General features: G+C 42.4%; 1 protein-coding gene across 6 annotated transcripts in view; it reads left to right on the forward strand.

Moving 5' to 3' along the window:
• Positions 1-20,537, forward strand: part of patj (PATJ crumbs cell polarity complex component) — a 133,404-nt gene that overhangs the window by 82,263 nt on the left and 30,604 nt on the right. For all 6 annotated transcript variants that reach the window (XM_030726603.1, XM_030726602.1, XM_030726604.1 and 3 more), the window contains exons 29-30: positions 11,670-11,866; positions 15,657-15,748. In XM_030726603.1, coding sequence (XP_030582463.1) covers positions 11,670-11,866; positions 15,657-15,748 — 289 coding nt within the window. The remainder of the gene's footprint in view (positions 1-11,669; positions 11,867-15,656; positions 15,749-20,537) is intronic.

The raw sequence follows: 20,537 nt of genomic DNA on the forward strand, positions 1-20,537 counted from the left end.
TTACTTTCTTTTTAAACTAATATTTATTTTTTTTGCATGTTTTTTGGGATTTTTCTTTAGTGTTGCATTTCATGACGTATGTGCATTTTTATTGTTTTGTGTAGCCTTAATTGTTTTATTGTTTTATTTAACACCTCTTCAGTCGTCTGTGAAACACTTTGAAGTGAAATAACCTGCATGAACAGAGTTTGATCACCTGATAATATCTACTCTAAACTTCCTGTTATTGTTATTAACAATAACAATAAACTGAAAGAAGCTCACTCTGAAAATGAAATAAAAATCTAAACTAAGCAGCAGTGCAGACGCCTGCTAGTGCTGCTGCTCGTGCCGGCGTGTGTGCACAGGCTGCAGGTCACCGGGTTTTCACCTGCTCTCCTGCTCACACTCCAGATTTTGGGAACCTGAGCTTTGTGCTTTTCTCTCTTGCTGGTTGTTTAAAAGCTGCAGACTTTCACTTCTGTCAGATGTATTTTTATTTATGCACAAGGTTAAAACCTGATGGTGGAAGAGGGGGTGCTTAACGTGCCTGTTATTATCTCACCCGGCATTATTCATGCTGTCGGGCTCCTCAGTATCTATGACGGTGGAACTTTTCAGCTTTCTGACAGCTGATTCTGTCATTTTAAACTAATTTTTCATCAGCAAGCATATATTCTTCACAGGAGGAACACTTTCAGTGCAGGCTCACTATAAACACACTGAAAACACTCGCTAAGCTGCAAACAGCCCACTCTGTTAAGAAGACTCTAAAACATAATTAGAAACCACTAATCCTTGAATTTAGGCTGTTCAGTGAAACCCTGACCACCTCTACCTTTAAATTTAGCATCCTGAGCTCTTAAATTGTTTCCTGCAGGCGTTTCAGCAAAATAACATCTCAGTCAGAAAAAGACTGTGAATAATATTTAACACCGTTTGGAGACCTCACCAGCAGGATGTAACAGTGCAGTGTTAGTAATGGATATGATGCTGATTAAGTCAAGCAGCATGAAAGGAGGTGGGTTGCAAAGTGGCCTGCAGATGTGCAGCAGCTGTGTGCAGGCTTAACAGGCTACAGACCTGAGATCAGCTCATCTGCCGGGATTCTGGGCTGGGCTCGACTTTGTGGCCTAACTAAATTAACAGTGTGCCCCTTAATGTTGCCTCACATTAATGGGGTCCAAAGATTGAACTTAGACAGGACCCTTCGGTGTGAACCTTGGGTGTTCTCTCCAGGAGCTCCGGAGGTTGTAGAAGCCTTCTGGGTGTCTATGGGGAAATCAGCCTTTGGCTCCCTCACTCTGTGACCTCGTGAGTGTGTGGTCACTAGTTTCAGGTCATAATACCTAAACATGAAGCTTGTTTATGGCCATTCTGAGAGCCCTGGATTATCCTGGATATGCTCATCAGCTAACAACTTTTCAGTCACAAGTTGTTAGATCCACAGATCCAGTGACGTGTGATTTTCATCACAAACATCAAGATTGTGACGGCGAAAACGCTTCATAACGAGACTTCCCAAACCAGTGGATGATCTCAGGGTAGCTGCTTCCCTCTTTCGTGCTGTCCTAGGGAAAGAAACAGATTTGTATTCTCAGGAGTTCCACTTTCTTTATAAACAAAGGTTAAAAAAACCATTTTTGACTGTTTCAGGTCGCTCGAACAGCAAACTGCTTCAAGATCTTTGTTTGCACCATAAATGAGGCGAAGCCTGCAAACACCTGCACGCTAACACGCCTCAGCGTCCTCCACCAAACACACCCTCAGGATTTAGTGTGTTCAATCTGCAGAATAATATCCCACCACTGCCTGCTGTTTGCACCGCTCCACCACCCCACCATCCACCCGCAGGCTCCATCACTCCCTAATATTTGCCAAAACACCAAACTCTGAACTGTATTCTGCTGCTGTAATAAATCATTTCAAATGTGAGCTGAAAGACTGAGTTTTCAATAAATTACTGACCAACTGACAGAGTGGAGCTGCTGGAATTAATTTGGTCATTTCTATGCTAAAGGCCCAGGGCAGCAGATTGGCTCTTTATGTGTTTTTAATAGATTTTTGGACGTCTGCTCGCTGAATACATTCAGTCTCTTGAGGAGTGGTTAATGAGATATCCTGTCATCCTGTCAAAGAGAAGCACTCACAACAATTTAATCCACATTAAACACAATAAAAGGTGTGTTCAGTCCTCATGCTGACACTCCTCCATCATCAGAGCAGCAGCCAGATGATGGAGGTGCTGTTTCCGCTCCGTCCTTCAGACACCGCCTTTTCTTGCCTCTCCTTACCCTGAGATGCAGGAACACCTGCAGTTACCTGTCACATTAAAACTATTAATAGCTCATTAAGCTCCCAAGCACACAAACACGCTCACACACGCCTGCCTTCTGTCCAGAAACTGTTAGCCTTTCATTAAACTGTGTGTGTGGGTGCACGTGCGTGTGTGCGTGCATGTGTGTTTGTGTGTGTGAAGGCTGACACAGCAGAAATGTGACTTTAACAGCACGGTTGGTGTTTCGGTCGTGCTGTAGACTTTTCCACTTTCCAGCTTCACGCACACAAATATAAATATATTTTTATATTTACCATATTTTGTGGAAACTTAGTTATTTAATTTTTATTTATTTATTTGTGTGTTTTAATGTACAGCACTTTGTTTTTGTTTAACGCTTGGTTTTTTGAATCTTGGTCTTTGGAGATGGCTTTTAGAGATCCCCAAAGAAACGGTATCATAATGGAATCTAAAAGTTTAAAAAATGATTTAGGAATAAAAACAGGAATGTTCTGAAATAAGTACAGAAATCACTGCAGTGAGACCATCTTGATGGCGTTCACACGTCCAATCGAGGATAAAGGCGATGTTCTACATTTTTCTATATTCTCCTTGAGTTTGGTCAATTTCTCCATGAAATTCAATTTAAAAAGGTCACCTGGCTTTTTTGAAATTTTGACGCCCATGTATTTCAAGTAGTCAGAGCTTATTTTAAAAGGTGTAGTTGTTAGAAATAGTGGATCCAGTTCATTAGCTATTGATAGAAGCTCGCTCTTCTGCCAGTTAATGGTGTAGCCGGATACCTTTCCAAAGGAGTTAACAAGCTGGAGCAAATGTGGTATTGACTGTTCAGGGTCGAATACAAAAAGGCATCCGCATATAAAGAAATTTTATGCTCAGCTCCACCTAATGTTATAGGTTTAATGAGGACATGCTCCCTCATGCTAATTGCCAGGGGTTCAAGAAGTGGCGAGAGGGGACACCCTTGCTGCGTCCATCTTTTCAAGGGGAAAGAGGGGGACCTATCTAAGTTAGTAAGAACCGATGCTGTAGGCTGAGAATACAACATGCGCACCCAGGAGACAAAAGACAAACCCAAGACCGAATCTCTCCAAAACCTTCAAAGGATACCGCCAGTCCACCTGGTTGAAAGCCTTCTCTGCATCTAGACACAGGATGGCTTGCTTAGAGGGTTTATCAAAGGGATAATACATAATATCCAACAGGCGTCTAACATTAAAGAAAGGGAACTGATTTGGATTGAAACCCATCTGATCAATGTGAATGGTTCTATACACTTATTTAACCTTATTGCAAGTATTTTAGTATCTTAAGATCGAGCATAGAAATTGGACAGTATGATGAAGGCTCTGTTTCATCCCTATCCGGCTTCAGCATGAGCCAAATATTAGCATCATATAGGGTTGGAGGGGAGACTTTCAGATCCCATTGAGTGTAAAAACATCCTGTGTAGAATTGGGATTATTTGATTTGCAAATTTCTTATAAAATTCAATGCCAATTCCATCGGGTCCCGGGTTTTTCCCACTTTACACTGATCTGATAGAATTCAGTATTTCTGCTGGAGATATTTCCACATTAAGGGCTTCACGAGAGGCTTCATCAAGCCTCGCTATGTTTACATTTTTTTAACCAGTTATCCACATCACCTATGGAGTTAGATCTATAAAGCTCCTCGTAATATTCTTTTATGTGAGCGTTTATTAATTTGGGTTTGTTAAGATTACTCCTGAACGAGATTTTATTTTGTGGATGGCTCTGCTGGCCTGTTGTCCCCTCAGCTGGACATTTTCCCAGCTGAGCATGTGAAGTTTGTCCCCAAGTTCAAAATACTGCCTCCTAAGTTGCAGGATCTGGTCATAAACCTGGCGAGATAAAATTTTGTTATATTTGTATTTAAGGTTGAGAATATTTTGCAGTGTTGGAGAGTTGCCTGTGCTTCTATACAGTGATTCTAATTGTGAGATCTCAGAGTCAGTTTCCTCTAAACGAATCTTACCTGATTTTTTTAAAGCTGCCTCATATGCAATAATTTGACCTCTCATAACAGCTTTGAGTGCTTCCCACATCTGAGACATCTGAGGTGTCATTAAACTCAAGATATTCTGTAATTTTTACAGACAAACAAAAGTTTTCATCTGCTAATAAAGATGGGCGGAAATGCCATGAGGAGTGCTGTCTGGGTTTATTAAAATGGAGAGTCATGGAGGTTGGGGCGTGATCAGAAATCAAAATGTTATAGTATTTGGTGTTTGTAACGTTTGGTATAAGTTTGGCATCCAGTAAATCAATACGAGAATATGATTTGTGTTCACTGGAAAAAAAACAGAGTATTCTCTATCTGTTGGGTGTTGAAGCCGCCAAATGTCAACCAAAATTAGTAGTGGTGATAAGATTATTTAGAACCATAGAAGGGCTGAGTATGTTACTATTTGACCTGTCAAGATGGGAGGCGAGTATTACATTATGGTTCGTGGTTGAAAGGTCAAACAACATCTCAAAGGTTTTTCTGAAAAATGCTGGGTCATCAGTACTGGGCCCGTAGATATTCAATGGCATTACATGAACCGAATAAAGATAACCTGTTATGATGATATATCGACCATTCGGATCACATAGTGTTGAAATGTGTCTAAAAGGTATGTTTTTTCAAATAATAATCGCAACATCGCGAGCCTTGCTAGAAAATGTGGATTGGTATATTTTGTCTACCCTGCTGCAACACAGAGACTTTTGTTCAAATGGTCTAATGTGAGTCTCTTGAAGGAACAGCACATCCGCCACCAGAGATTTAAGGTGTGCAAAAACCTTAGCGCGTTTAATTAAATGCCCTAGGCCATGAACATTCCAGCTGACCAAATTGATGCCCCCATCTTTACCTCTAGATGTTATAAGTAATTGAAAGTTATGAGTTATGTGGACAGTGACACAATGACTTGCCCAAAATATGAAGAAAAGAAAAAAAAAATACAATTTTAAGAAAAGCACATAACACGAACATACATTTACCCACCCCAAACTCCCACTTTCCCAAACAAAGCGAAAGAAAGAATCCTAACATGCTGTCCTCAGGGGTCATATGCTAGTTAAATCTAACCAGTAACATCACTAGTTATCCAACTTATAAAAATGTATAGCGTCCCTTCCAATAACTGACCATAAACATCGTTTGAACATTTCAGTGATAAAAGTCAGAGAGAATCGTGGTGTTGGTATCAGAACTAAAGAAAATAGTGCATACTGGTTGATCAACACGATCCACATCCGGCACTTAGTACTATTCAACAGTAAAGGGGCAGGCAATTGAATAAAGTAACCTACAGCAGAGAAAGGTAAAGAAAAAAATGACCCCCCCCCCCCTTTTTTTTTTTTTTAACTCTCCTGTTTCTTCTTATTTGGAGCATGCTAGTGAGGAAAAAGTAACTTAGTAACAACCCAGAACTCAATACCATCGACGGCACTATGCCCCAGCTTGTAGTCACCAGGTGAAATCCTATTAGTTGAATTGGTCTTTTATCATCCAGCCGATGCCTACCAGGCAGACCGGTGTACAGCGGTCACCCCTCCTCGGTGGCCTGGTAGCTGAGCAGAAAGCAATCAGCATCTTCTGGGGTGTTGAAGATCTTGTTAATGTCGGTGCCTTTAGTGATTCTGAGCCAGTGCGCATCCCGGCCTCCTTGAGTTTCTTCCTCACCTCCTCAAATGGTTGGCTCTATCAACCTCTATCAGGGTGGGAAAATGAGCAGGACCCAGCAAATCACACAGAAACGTGGCAAAAAAAGTCCACATGGTTGTTGCCCTCTGCTCTTTCTGGCAAGCCCACCACTTTTATTTTTTGGCACAGAGAGTGCGCCTCGAGATCGATGGTCTTGTGTTGGAGTAATTTGTGGCTCTCCTCCAGCTGCAACCACTGTTGTTTTAGCTGGTCATCCTAGTATCATGATCGCTGCCGGCCGCCTCCAAAGTAGAAATCCGATCTTCGTGGTCGTTCAGGGTGGCTTGCATAGTTTGCAGGGATGCATCCAATTTGTTGAATCGGTCATCCATCTCTTACTCATGTCGGTCATAGCTGCAAGGATGGCGGGTGGCTCCGAGTTTGCCTTCACCAGCAGTGCTAGCTCTGGGGAGTCGTTTGTACCTTCAATGCTAACACTAGCATTAGCCTCTTGCCCCGAGTTTGCAGAGGGAACTTTCTTGGAGTTACTCTGCTGTTTTTGTTCTCTCCTGGTGGCCATAAGTGCACAAACGCAGTATGGTCTTAATGCCCGACCTTCTAGCTGGTACAGCTAAATCAGAAATGTTATATTGCTTGAATACTAACGAATCAGATGGGAGCTCTGAAAAGGTGCGTCTAAACCATACCATGCGCTCTAGCGCCCCATGTACAGCGCTTTGTGTCAGCTGTGGTTGTTTTAAAGTACTTTATAAATAAAGATGGTATGGTATGCTAAACTGTGACATTCTGAACCTTCAGTTTAAGCATGTTGGCTGTAAACATATTTGGACCAGAAGGTGGTGTTCTAAGTTATCAGCTAATGCTGGCTAGCCTGGTTATCACTCTGCATGCACAGACTGTACAGGAGCAACACACCCACACACACGGCGCACAGCAGCCATATTATTGATCAGATAATTGCATTAAAAAGGCTCCAATAGCACAAACACTGTCCAGAGGTCCAGTTCGGGGATTCCAGTTAGCTGAGGTGAAGCCTAGCAGACAGCTAGCAGCTACAGCCGCCTGTGTCACCATCCACCTGTCAGTCAGAGAGGCTACGCCCCTAATAATGCAAACAGGTGATTCATAGAAACATCCTCCCCCCCATAAAGCAGTTATGAAGGGGGAAATTAGCTACAGGGACCAAAGCAGTTTTTGTGTCAGGCTGTAAACATGTTTACTACCCCGCCCCCGGAGGGGGGACCCAGGTATTGTTTTTGGTCTGTTTGTTAACAATATTACAGCAAAACTATGCGTCCTGTTCATATCAAATTTGCATGGCCTAGATCACCTGATTTAAATTTTTGCCATAATTGAGTCAAGTCAGGGGTCAGAGGTCAAGTTTTGCTGAAACTCTTGTGAACATGATAACTTGAGAATGATGTGACCAAGCATGTTCACTGTTGGCTGCCAGTGTTTTTTTTGTTCAGTCACTGAAAGCATCTTTTCAGGCTTCAGTTTGGTTTAAAAGTGAAACTGATCTGATCCAGATTCTGGATTTGTGGGTTACTTGAATTTGGGAAATTCCATTTAAAGCTTGGGAAATGATGGGCACGGACAGCAGGACCTGTGTCTTACCTCGGTGATTCAGTGTGTGCAGCGTGACATGTTTGTGTGATGGGGTTGTTGTGCCCAGCGCCTCTTCAGTTTTCTGCTGGGAAGTTTTAACATGGGAGTCTAAGGGGACTGACGCACTGCTGGCGCCTCTCCTGGACTGCAGAGGAACTGCAGCCTTTGGCACATGTCAGTAAACTGTATTGGTGGGTCCCTTTTGTGGTTTTCATTTCCCGGTGTGGCCCTCAGTGACACTCCAGAGGTACCCACTGAGTTAAAATCCTGACTAATCGTCAGTAATGAGAGGCTCTTCTTAGGGCATCAAACAGGTCTGTTCATAAATGTTATTCATCTCTAGAAGATCTTTCAGGGCTGTTCACTCTTACACTTTGGTGAAGGTTTCCTGTTGTCTCAAATATTTCCCAGGATTCTCAGCAGGCCTCACATGATGTCGTGTTAAATCACTGGCTGGTGTATCTGAGTGTCGAACAGACAGATCTGTCTGAATCTGCATTCACTCATTCAGCAAACACTGTTTTAGCATCAGAGGTGGGATCTGTAGGAAAAACAGAAGAAACTTTTTGAAGCATGCGCTAACTCTGTGATCAAATCAGTGCTAAACAAATCCTGGCCCGCAGTCTGCTGCTGCTTCATTTGCCTTCAGGAGATCTGAGCTGACCTGCTTGTTGGGATTGATGTTACAGCAGAGAGGAGACGTTCATCGCAGCTTGTTTTCCTTGGAGGAAATGCTCTGATGGTGACATGATGATTAAAAACACGGCTCAGCTCTCAACCTGTTTTGAGTCTCGTCTCACCCTGCCGCACAAATGTCGTGTCGAGCCTCTCAAAGCTGTTGCCGTGTTCACAGCACAGATATGCACAAGGGAGCAATGGGAGGACGGGCCATTCAAAAACTAACAACGAGTCATTTTTGGTGCTTTAACCTGAGCAAACAGGAAGGACGCAAAGACTCAAAACTCCCAAAATAAGACACAAACTGCAGTTTGAGACTCTGAGTCTCAGTCTGCTGAAAGGGTAGTTTAGACAGGAGCAGAGGCCACTTACATAATCTAATGTTATAAGGAGGAGGATCGGAAGCTCCAGAAATAAAAATAAATGCAATAAAGGAAAATAAGTGTAGATTTAAATAAAAATATAATAATAAATAAATAAAGTAAAATTTTGCAAAGTCCAAAGCAAAGATTTATAATGCTCAGCTGTATGTGATAAAAACTGCAGTGGCTGAGATTAAAGTGGCTCAGTGAAACCATAAACTGCCCTCTCACTCACTGATTCAGTTTTCTGACTCTGCTCTTTCCTGAATGAGGTCCCGCCCTCGACGTGTTCGCTCAGCTTTAAATTAAACTTTACGCGTAGCGTCCCCGGCTGCTCCCAGCAAACCGGGGCGGACCGTCCCGAAACACCGGCTCAACTCAGACGCATCACGTCTGAGTGCCCGTCAGCAGAAGAACACATTCACCTGTCGTCTTCTCTTTAACTTCAGATGCCAGTTACAACACAGAAACATGCTGCCGTCCGGCAGTTTAAACTGGTCTCAGGTCAGTGCTCACAGGGTTCAGTGTTGGCCGTTAGTGAGGTCATGGGTCAAATGTGAGAGAAGTTCCTGATTGATCTGAAAGATTGACAAACAAAACGCTGAAGTGATGAATGTTACAACTAACGTATTTTTACACAGAGAGGCTCAAAGCTGGAAGACGAGCCTGCTCTCTGAATGTAGGTAAAAGGAGACCTTTCATCCAGCTCTGCTTATCCCACACGCTGATATGAGCCCTGAAAGGTTACCCAGAATGCACTCTGTGTAGTTTTCTATACTGAATCATCAGAAACAAATCACGCATCCAGTGATCATCATCCAATAATCAGGCCCCATCTTATCTCAAAGACCTCATAGTACCATATCACCCCAACAGAGCACTTCTCTCTCAGACTGCTGGCTTACTTGTGGTTCCTCGGACACTTCAGAGTAGAATGGGAGGCAGAGCCTTCAGCTTTCAGGCCCCTCTTCTGTGGAACCAGCTCCCAGCTTGGATTCAGGAGACAGACACCCTCTCTATTTTTAAGATTAGGCTTAAAACTTTCCTTTATGATCAAGCTTATAGTTAGGGCTGGATCAGGTGACCCTGAACCCTCCCTTAGTTATGCTGCTATAGGCCTAGGCTGCTGGGGGGTTCCCATGATGCACTGTTTCTTTTCATTCACCTCTTTTTACTCTGTTTATACCCCACTCTGTATTTAATCATTAGTTATTATTAATCTCTGGCTCTCTCCCCTCTCAGCAGATGACCCCCCCTCCCTGAGCCTGGTTCTGCTGGAGGTTTCTTCCTGTTAAAAGGGAGTTTTTCCTTCCCACTGTCACCAAGTGCTGCTCATAGGGGGCTGTTTGATCCTTAGGTTTTCTGTGTATTATTGTTGGGTTTTTATCTCACAATATAAAGCACCTTGAGGCAGCTGTTTGTGATTTGGTACTATAGAAATAAAAGTGAATGAATTGAATTCTTGGTGCTCGTTTCTGCTCCTCTACGTCACAGACATTAAACTGCTGCAGTTTATTTAAACTGTGATAAAAAAATATGTCGGTTCCAGTCAGAGCATTAATTAGGACAAGTCTTTATCATGAGCACACTCAGTTTGTCCTCATTATTGCTGCTGTCTGTCAGTGATGCTCTGTTCCTCCATCGCTCCATCCTCATCATCTCTCTCTCTCTCTGTCTTCATCATCTCACCTCACATGGCTCCTCATCCTTAAAAAAAATGAAGCTGAAGGAGTAAAACGTTTTTGAAATAAAACAGATGGATTTATGGAGGAAAATAAATAAAAATCTTAAATAGAATGAATTGTCTTGAAATAACCTGCAAAAATCAAACATCTTGATTTAAATGTGGCCACTCACCCCTTCAGGGTCATCCACATGTGTACCTTTATTTATTGTTTCTTAGTTTTAATGTCATCAGTTTTGTGCTCATCGGAGTGTGAATGTCAGATAGAAAGCACTTCATGAATGTGTATAAAGCAGAAAAGCAGGATCTAAGAACCAGTCCATGTCCCATTCCTTTACAGCCATTTGTTGTTTTTTGAATGAGGTTTGGTTTGTTTTACTGTCTCAGCAGAGACTCCCTGAATGTGACGTGTTTTAAATGTAAAAACTGTGTCCGGATGTGTTGAGTGGCTCCTGGAAATCGAGTCGGGATTCAGTTATTCTTCAGTTTGATGTGATTTACCGGTTTCCTCTTTATCTTTGTCCCGTGTGAACGCTGGCCGTTCAGATAACTGCAGTGACCTTTAAATCCCAGAGCAGAACATTAAATCCTCTCATCATTTCACAAAAACATGAAACCCCTCACATCTCCAGAGCGGCCGCTGACTTCAGCCTCTCACTTGAAGAAAAGGTCAGGATCCATGAAGGCTGATGATTAAAGCTCCTCTGAGTCTGATACACCTTCATCTTTATGTTTCTGCTGCTGACAGCCTGAGTTTTAATTTGAGCTCCAGATTTCGCTCTGCGTTTGTTGTTTATTTCACAGACGATTAAACTGATTTTTGTTTGACACCAAATTTAATTCTCAGCCTGTCTCCTCGTCTCATCCTCCCCTTGGTTTGTCCTCCCTCCTCTCCCTCTCTCGTAATTACCTCCTCACCTTGTTGTTCTTCTCCTTCACATTAAATCCTAATCTTTATTCTCCTTTCCCCTTTCCTCCCCTCTTGCTCTTCCTTTTCTCTCCTCACTTTCTTTGCTTCTCTCCTCACCACCTCTCCTTTAGGGTTTTCTTTCATTTAAACTTCTTCACCTTCTCCTCCTCCTCTTTCTCATCTCATCCAAATCCAGCCGTGCAAACACTCGGCTCCTCATCACTGAGTGAAACTGAGGTGTTACTTTTGCACGTGTAACTGAAGGTTTCCTGGAAATTTCAACAAATACAGACGTAAATATCTATCAGTGAACAGATCCACAGGCGACCAGCATGTTACAGATTTTCCTGTTTGTTTTTTTTTCTAACTTGTTACGTTTATATTTAATTGTGTTTTTCTGGCTCTCTGAAAACTGATCCACGCTGTTCTTATTGAACAACCTGTGAATAACGGTCCTCCTCCTCTCTGCTGCAGAGCGTTGGTGTGAGCGTTATGGAGACCTGCGGGGAGAGCTGCTGTGCGTGGAGCTGGACAAGGAGCGGCAGGGCTTGGGTCTCAGCCTGGCTGGGAACAGGGATCGTTCCCGCGTCAGCATCTTCGTGGTGGGGCTCCATCCCGGGGGGCCCGCCGCCCGCGATGGTCGCATCCAGGTCGGAGACGAGCTGCTGGAGGTGAGAAGAGTCCAGATTATCCTTACATTTTATTACAGCATGTCAAATAATAATAAAAGCAATGATGTTTACATACATGTTCTCTTTGTAACCTGTGTGAGAGCACTGATATTAATAAAAAAATATTTTTAATTGTGTGCGCAAATCGCTGCAACATCTGCAACAACTGGACAGTCATTTATCCCCCCCCCAAAAAAAAAATCCAAAAGTGAGTTTATTGGGTTTTTGTAAAAATCTTATTCCAAAAAGTAAGAACTGCATGCAGGCGCGAGATCTGCCTGTGCAGAAGCTGAAAAGCTGAAACACTGAAGGAAAGTGAAAATCCCCGAGTGCAGCTCTCAGGTAAATATGCAGATGACTAACAGAATCGCAACATCTGCAAAAATTACCTGCAAGCGTGGGTACAGCTCTGTGTGTGTGTGTGTGTGTGTGTGTGTGTGTGTGTGTGTGTGTGTGTGTGTGTGTGTGTGTGTGTGTGTGCGTATGTTTATAATACCTTGTGGGGACAATTTTCCTGACATATACTACGTTGTGGGGACCAATTGCTCCTTGTGGGGACTGGAACCTTGTCCCCACAAGGGGAAACCCTGTTTTTGGGTCAGGGGTCAGAGTTAGGGCTAAGGTATGAATTGAGTTTAGGTTAGGGTTAGGGTTAGGTATGTGATGGTTAGGGTTAGGAAAAGGGTAAAGGTAAGGTTTAGGCTGTAGAAATGAATGGAAGTCAATGGAAATTCCCCACAAAGATAGCAAAACACACTTGTGTGTGTGTGTGTGTGTGTGTGTCTGTGTTTGTTTGTATAAATATTAAACTGAGAAACACTGATTCTCTCTCCATTTGTGGCTCTCTTGCTCGCCCCCTCTTGCTCATTACAGCGGTGTCAGAGGCGGCGTGAAAAAATGATGTTCAGCCGAGGAAAGCCTGCACAGTTACACACACACACACACACACACCCATTAACATTAGTTTGAAGTAAAAATTCATTTTGTGTGTGTGTATGTGTGTGTATGTGTGTACTGATACATCATTTGGAGGGGCTTGTAGCTCTTAGTGCTCAGTGACCTTTCAGAGGTCTGTCTCCATTAAACCTCTCTGAGGACGGATTTTACCCATGTTATTGGGACCGAGCCTGTTCACAAAGCCACAGTCGGGACTTGAAGCACCCATGTTGTAAATGTTGGGGTGCCTGTGGCTCAGGAGGAGGTAGAGCAGGTCAGCTACTGATTGAAAGGTTGTTGGTTTGACCCCCGGCTGCTCCAGTCTGCATGCCAAAGTATCCTCTCTGATACATTTGTCAGAGTGTGAATGTTAGATAGAAAGCACTTAGTTGTTGTATAATGCGCTTTGAGTGCTCATGTAGAGTAGAAAAGTGCTCTATAAGGACCGGTCCATTTACCATTTAAACAGGGTCCTAGCTTGCGGTTGATCGCCCGGCTGTAAGCTATCGAAACAGATAGCTCTGTCTCACTTACCCTTTTGAAATTTGCCCTTAAAATGCGTCATTCTCTGATGTGATGTAGTAATAATCATTTCCCAATTTTCAGTTAGATTTTAGTTTTATATAAAAACATTTGCAATTCTGTTAATGTATCTTTTTAAGCTTTTATGTTTAGAAACCATCAACAATAACTGTGGCCTGTAGGGCATGCATTACTTTTGCCTTCTGGCTGCAAACACATGGATTTAACATAGCACAAAGAGTAAGGAAATGCATTTTCCTTACAAATGTGGCACCAATTAAGGGGAAATAAACTGGCTTTCCAATGGTATAGCATTTAATGCCATTGTTACAGCCAAGCCTCATAGGACTCCTCCCTCCCAGTCCACCATCTGGTTCGGGGATTTACCACCGTGACAGGAACCAACCACCTGTTTGTTAACACAGCTGTGGTGTAGATTGTAGGAGAGGACCCAAATACAAGAGGCTGAACGACTTATCCAAAAAGTGAGCTTTAATAGCAGTTGTACAAAATTAAAACAAAATGTTAAAGTCAGAATGTAAAACAAACAGGAACCAGGAAAAAAGAACAAACCAGCACATCAGGGGAGGAACACGGGGACCGGGCTGCACACTCAGGACTGATGGGTAAGTGTAAAGAGGCGGGGAATGAGACACAGTTAACACACGTGGACACAAATATCAAGGGAAGACAGGAAGTAAAACTAACACTGGTAACTAACCTTCAAAGTAAAACAGGAAATTACAAGAGGGGATGCTGCACAGCAGGAAACATGGACCTGTAACAACTTTATTCTGCAGATATTTCCCAGTAAGAGCCTCAGATACAGGAACTGTTGCATTTGTATGAACAGCACAGTGCAGTAACTTTTAAAATTAAACATGATAAACAAAAGGAATAAGAAAAGTACAGCTGTGATGAAAAGGTCATGTGAATGATGACAAACCAGCAGCACTGGTCTTATTTTTGATGAACTTTTTCTGCTTGAGTTGTTCCAAAATGTGAGAATATTTTGGTGCCTTCTATGTTCACTAGTAAAGTACAGACAAGAAAAAACTACTGATTTCACTGTGCCTCTGAAGGGCACTGGCATCTACCAACAGCTTTTAAGGTGGAATGTTTTCTTGCAGGTTACACAACGCATGAGTTGACATCATGAATCAAGCAGCTGATGTTGCTGTAGTCTAGTCAACTGCAGTCTTCTGCTCCTTGTCAACATCACTACATCTGCTTGGTTGATGTCTCTGGTTGGTTGGCCAGCAGCTGCTTGTCTGTCTGGAACTTGAAGTCCCACAGGACCTTAGCCTCGTTGTACTCAGCCATCTTTGGTGGTGTCTCCCATTGGGACTTGGGGATTTATATCCATATGTGGCACAGATGTTCCTGTACACTGCCCCAGCTTGCATCTTACATCCTGCTGTTATGTGCTGGATAGTCTCCGGGGCATCTTTGCACAGTCTGCAGCTTGAGTCCTGTCGGCTGTGGTAGACTTCTGCCTCTATGGATCCGGTGCTCAGGGCCTGTTCTTGTGCATGATCATAAAGCTGTCCTTTATGCCGACTTTTTCTAGCCACCGGTAGGATTTCTTGATGTCAGCCACTTCTTCTATTAATGGTACATGCCATGCAGGGGCTTGGCCGTCCAAGACAGTTCCTCCACCTGTTCCTCATCACAGACAGAGATGAGGCACCTGAGGCACTTCCTGTGCATTGTGAGGAGTTTTTGTGTCTTGACATCAGTAGCATCTATCTCCTCCTGTGGCCAGCTTCTTATTCTTGCTGGGTATCTGAGGACTGGAAGGGCTGTATTTGTGTATTGATGGCTACCGTTGGGCTGGCTTCTCAGCACCCATCTTACCTTCTGCAGGCATTTGGCTGTGGCTGACCTTTCTGCATGATGGTTCCTGTTGGCCTGTGATATAACCGGATACATATAGCTGTCCTGCATATCTTCTATTCTGCCTTCTGGCAGCTCCACATACAACCTATATATCATGTGTGTGTATTTTCTCTCATTAATCTGTGATTTAAGGTAACACAGTCTCATTACCTGTGTTATATGCAGTCTGATTGTGCAGTCTGGAGTCCTTGATCAAGACAAGGCAGTCTGGAGTCAGGTTTACCCATCTCCTGTCCTTCCTTTAACCTCCTCATCACTGATCATTTTTCTGGATATATTATGAAATTTCTGGGAGCTTTACTTCACTAAAAGTCACTTTGGAAGCAGATGAGTTTCTTCTGTTAGCAAATTAATAAACGTCACTCACTGTGATGTTTGTGGTTCACCTGTGGACATCAGGTAATTTAGCTCCACACCTCTGTCTGTGTTTCAGATTAACAACCAGATTCTTTATGGGCGGAGCCACCAGAACGCCTCAGCCATCATTAAGAGCGCTGCCTCCAAGGTGAAACTCATCCTGCTCAGGTAGGATTGCAGTGCATGCTAGGAAAAAAGTACCAGTGTTTTAAAAAGTTCCCATACATCATATAATCTGCTGCATTATGGCTTTAGTCCAGTACAGGTGTTAATTTTATCACTGAAAGCTAAACAATGTAAAAAGTACCATTTCAAAATAACAGTGAACAAATATTCAATTTTTCATTAATAAATAAAAACTAAAGAATTATAAAGATGGTCAAAGATGAACCATTCAGAGTTTCAATGTCTGTGGTGTCTCACACTGCAGTTTCCTCCTCTTCTTCTTCAGTAGATTTATCACTCAAACTTTTTGTTCTCCTCTTAATGAAAAGCTTTCCATATTCAGACTGGACCCTTTAACGACATAATTCAGTTCAAATCAGTTCAATTTTATTTATATAGTGCCAAATCACAACAAACAGTCACCTCAAGGTGCTTTATATTTTAAGGTAAAGACCCTACAATAAAACAGAGAAAACCCAACAATCAAAACGACCCACTATGAGCAAACACTTGGTGACAGTGGGAAGGGAAAACTCCCTTTTACCAGGAAGAAACTTCCTGCAGAGTAACTAAGGGAGGGCTCAGGGCCACCTCATCCAGCCCCAAGTATAAGTTTTATCATGGGAGAAATATGCTGAGGAGGGGCAGTCATCTGTCGTGACTGTATGGGCTGAGGGGGCAGAGAGACAGAACAAAAGACACACTGTGGAAGAGAGCCAGAGATTAATAATAATTAATATTAAATGTTAAAAACATGTTAAAATCACCCACTATAATTATTTTATCTGAACTGAGGGTGGACAAGACTAAGAGACAGACTTTCAAAAGAATTAAAACTTTGTCTGGATCTTTAATTAATAAGCTGGAATTGAAGATTGCTGCTACTCCTCCTCCTCGACCTGTGCTTCGAGCATTCTGACAGTTACTGTGACTCGGGGGTGTTGATTCATTTAAACTAACATATTCATCCTGCTGTAACCAGGTTTCTGTAAGGCAGAATAAATCAATACGTTGATCAATTATTAAATCATTTACTAACAGGGACTTGGAAGTGACAAACCTGTTTTACTCTTTGGTGCAGTTTAGGATGCTATATTATTTTGCTTTTTCTTTGTAATTTTTTTAAATGCTTAAATATTTTTCTGCTGATTTTAGCTTTGTTTTTTGGTGGTCTGGGAGCAGGCACCATCTCTATGGGGATGAGGTTTTGGGGGGATGGCAGGAGGAGAGAAGCTGCAGAGGCGTGTAAGACTGCAACTCTGCTTCCTGGGCTCAACCCTGGGTAGTCAGGTTTTAGGAGGGTTTTCCCCCGAAGGTTTAATTTATCTATAAAGCCCACATCATGTTTTTGTTTTTAACTTTTTGACTTGAAAGAACTGCTATAAACTGTCCTGCTGTATCACTCTGTTCATGGTGTTTATGTAAACCCAGGAACTCAGTAAAGGAGTCGTCATTTGAATGAGCTGCTGCTCGGGCTGCTGAACAGCTGGTTCACACACTGAGGTATCAGTGAATGACTGAAAACAAAAACCACAGGGTGCGAAAATGAAAGATGGACACAGCCACCATGTTATCACCTGTTAATTACTGAAGCCTTAATTTGAAGCCTCAATTTTACATTTGTAGCTGCTGCCAGCAAGGTGCATCCACACACAGATACCTGCTAATCAGTGTTCAGTATCATCCAATAATAATCCTTGAATTTCACTCAGCAAACTGGAGCTCTGCCTTCTTGGGATTAGTCCAATGAAGCCACAGCTGCCATATTATTGGTCAGATAATTGCATTAAAAAAGGCTCCAAAAGCACAAACACGGTCCAGAGGTCCAGTTCAGGGACTCCAGTTAGCTGAGGTGAAGCCTAGCAGACAGCTAGCAGCTACAGCCGCCTGTGTCACCATCCACCTGTCAGTCAAAGAGGCCACGCCCCTAATAATGCAAACATTAAACAGGTGAGTTATAGAAATATCCTCCCATACAGCTGTTATGAAGGGGGAAATTATCTACAGAGACCAAAGCAGTTTCTTTATCAGCTGTAACCATTTTTTTTTCTGCTGGAAAGTTTTAACATGGGAGTCTATGGGACTGACTCACTGTGGCGCCTCTGCTGCACACCAGAGGAACTGCAGCTTCATTTTTCAGGCCTGGACATCAGTGGATGTGTGAAACTTAAATATTTAAAAGCATTAAAGGAAAATTCCACTTTATTTCAGGCTCATAAATGTGGTTCTTGTGGATTTATGTTTAGTACAAATACTGCAGTTTTTGCTTCTGCTGGAATTGCTGATATTACAAACTGCACAGGGTTCTGCTGTAATGAACAAATGTTTTAAGCCCTATAGATGTTTAGGTTCCTTTGCAAAGTAAAACTAAAATCTCAGATTAACTTAAACAAATCTGGCAGTAACAGGTAGGTTTATTTGAAAGTCTGGAGGCTTGTAGTTACTTTTATTTTTAGCTGTTTTCGGTCTGAAATGATGTCTGTCCAGACTCCACATGTGACTCATGATTTTACAGGACAGGTGTGTTTTTCTAATCAGGTGGATTCAGGCCAATGGATGATATGAAAAGTTTCTCAAAGAGAAACAGCGTTCAGTTCATGCAGCTATCACTGAAGCCGTCCTGTGGGAGATGCATGCCTTCCCACTAACATCGCTTTAATTTGGTGTGAAGCTCCTTTTCCTCTGAACTCAGAGGAGTTTCCAGGCTTTCACACGGGCTGAACCACAGCGAGAAACGATGTGGTGACATCCCTGAAAGTTGCCTGCGTTTCTCTGGATTTGCTTCAATGAAATTGATTGATCCTCAAGCTGGAAATGGGTCGTTGCTGCAGCAGTGACGAGAATAGAAAGAATCAGAGAACATCAAGGAAACAAACCAGCATATTCCAGAAAAGGCTGCTGCCAAGTTTCCTGATGCTGCAGCAGCTGGAAGCTCAGAGCCAAAAACACACAGCTGAGCGGGAACAAGGCGATACACACGATTATCCAATGATTCCTAATCCTTCATCAGAAACAATACCACACAGAGCAACGCTACTGCATCATTTCCCACATGGTTCATGTAGTTGTGTGAGCTGAAGCTATTCACATCATCCAGGATGGAGCCAAAGGGTTTATTTGTATGAACACAGAGCAACACACACACACACACACACACACACACACACACACACACACACACACACACACACACACACACACACACACACACACACATACACATATATATATATATATATATAGACAAACAACCATTCACATTCACACCTATGGGCAATTTAGAGTGACCAATTAACCTAAGCCCAGTAACTGCAGTTCTTTGGACTGTGGGAGGAAACCCACACAGACACAGGGAAAACATGCAAACTCCACAGAGAGAGAGAGAGAGAGGCCTGGGCCAAGGTCGAATCGAACCCAGGCTTTCTAGATGTTATTCAAACTGTGAGGCAGCAGTGCTAACCACCACGCATATATATATATATATATATATATATATATATATATATATATATATATATATATATATATATATATATATATATATATATATATATATATATATATATAGCCCCCAGCCTGTGATAGATCGTCGCTGCAGTTTGAGGGTCATGTGATCACACTGACCTGGACCAGTACACACACATCTCTAAAAACTCCTCCTCAGTTTTGTTGTCTACGTTCTGAATGTGTTCACTCATTTAAGGAACGTTCTGATTACAGAGCACATAATCAGGAGCCTGAAACATCTTTAAAAATAAGTTTTATTTAAATCTTTTGTCTGTTTTTCCCAAATGTAATCTACAGCCATCACATGCTCAGTAAAATTTGTGGATCACAGTTTTTTTTCTACCCTTGTTGGTAAGAAAGCAAAATTATTTTTTTACTTACAACAAATGGAACTATTTTAAAACGTCATATATTTAAGATAAATAAATATTTTATTTATCCCACACTTTGGAAACTCGCTTGTCACAGCAGCTGAAACAATCACAATAAAAATAAAGTATAACATTTCAATTTAAAATATTTCTACTTCTGGGGAATGAGTGCAGGTATATTTGTGCATTTAACTGACTAAAAAATAATTATTAATGACTTCTTTGCAAAGCATGTATTGGGCTGGATCAGACGCTTTGGCAAGCCGGCTTTCTGACCTCAACACTCCCAAACTCCGCCCCCTTTTATCCTTCCAACAGCGTGTTTTATCATCTCATGTCTTGATTATGAACTTCCTTCTTGTCTTAGTGAGATATCACAGCCCATCAGCAGTTATTCTGTATGCTTCTGTCACTAATACAAATACATAACCTCAGGCTGAGGTCTGTGCAGGAAGCAGAGAAACACTCTCACATTTCCTGTCCAGCATCTGCACAACCTGATCTGATGCACGCTGAGAACGTTTAACTGAGTCTGAGGAAACACACCACAGCCTTCCCTTCAAAATAAAAGCTGCTTCCTGATATGGAGGAAGCCTGGCAGGCAACAGAGACAAAGCTCAAAACATCTCAGCTCGGGGTTTAACAGAGCAGGTGACAGGAGGAAAGGCTCCTTCACGCTCACTGATCAGTCATTTAAGAATCAGGGAGGAGCTGAGCACGGAGAATCTCTGCACCAGATTAAACTCCTCGCCTTCCTCCACAGATCCAGAAATGAGCTTTTCCGATTTGCAGCTTTAAAGCAAAGCAGGTGTGGTGTGTTTAAGTCCAAAGCCTCGCACATCAGGCTTTCGACTTTCAATCCGGTCTCTCTGTCAGATCGGATTTAAACCCTCAAACCAGCCGTGACTCTGCCA

This window comes from Archocentrus centrarchus, chromosome 4 (genome assembly GCF_007364275.1).
Source record: "Archocentrus centrarchus isolate MPI-CPG fArcCen1 chromosome 4, fArcCen1, whole genome shotgun sequence".
NCBI lineage: Eukaryota > Metazoa > Chordata > Actinopteri > Cichliformes > Cichlidae > Archocentrus > Archocentrus centrarchus.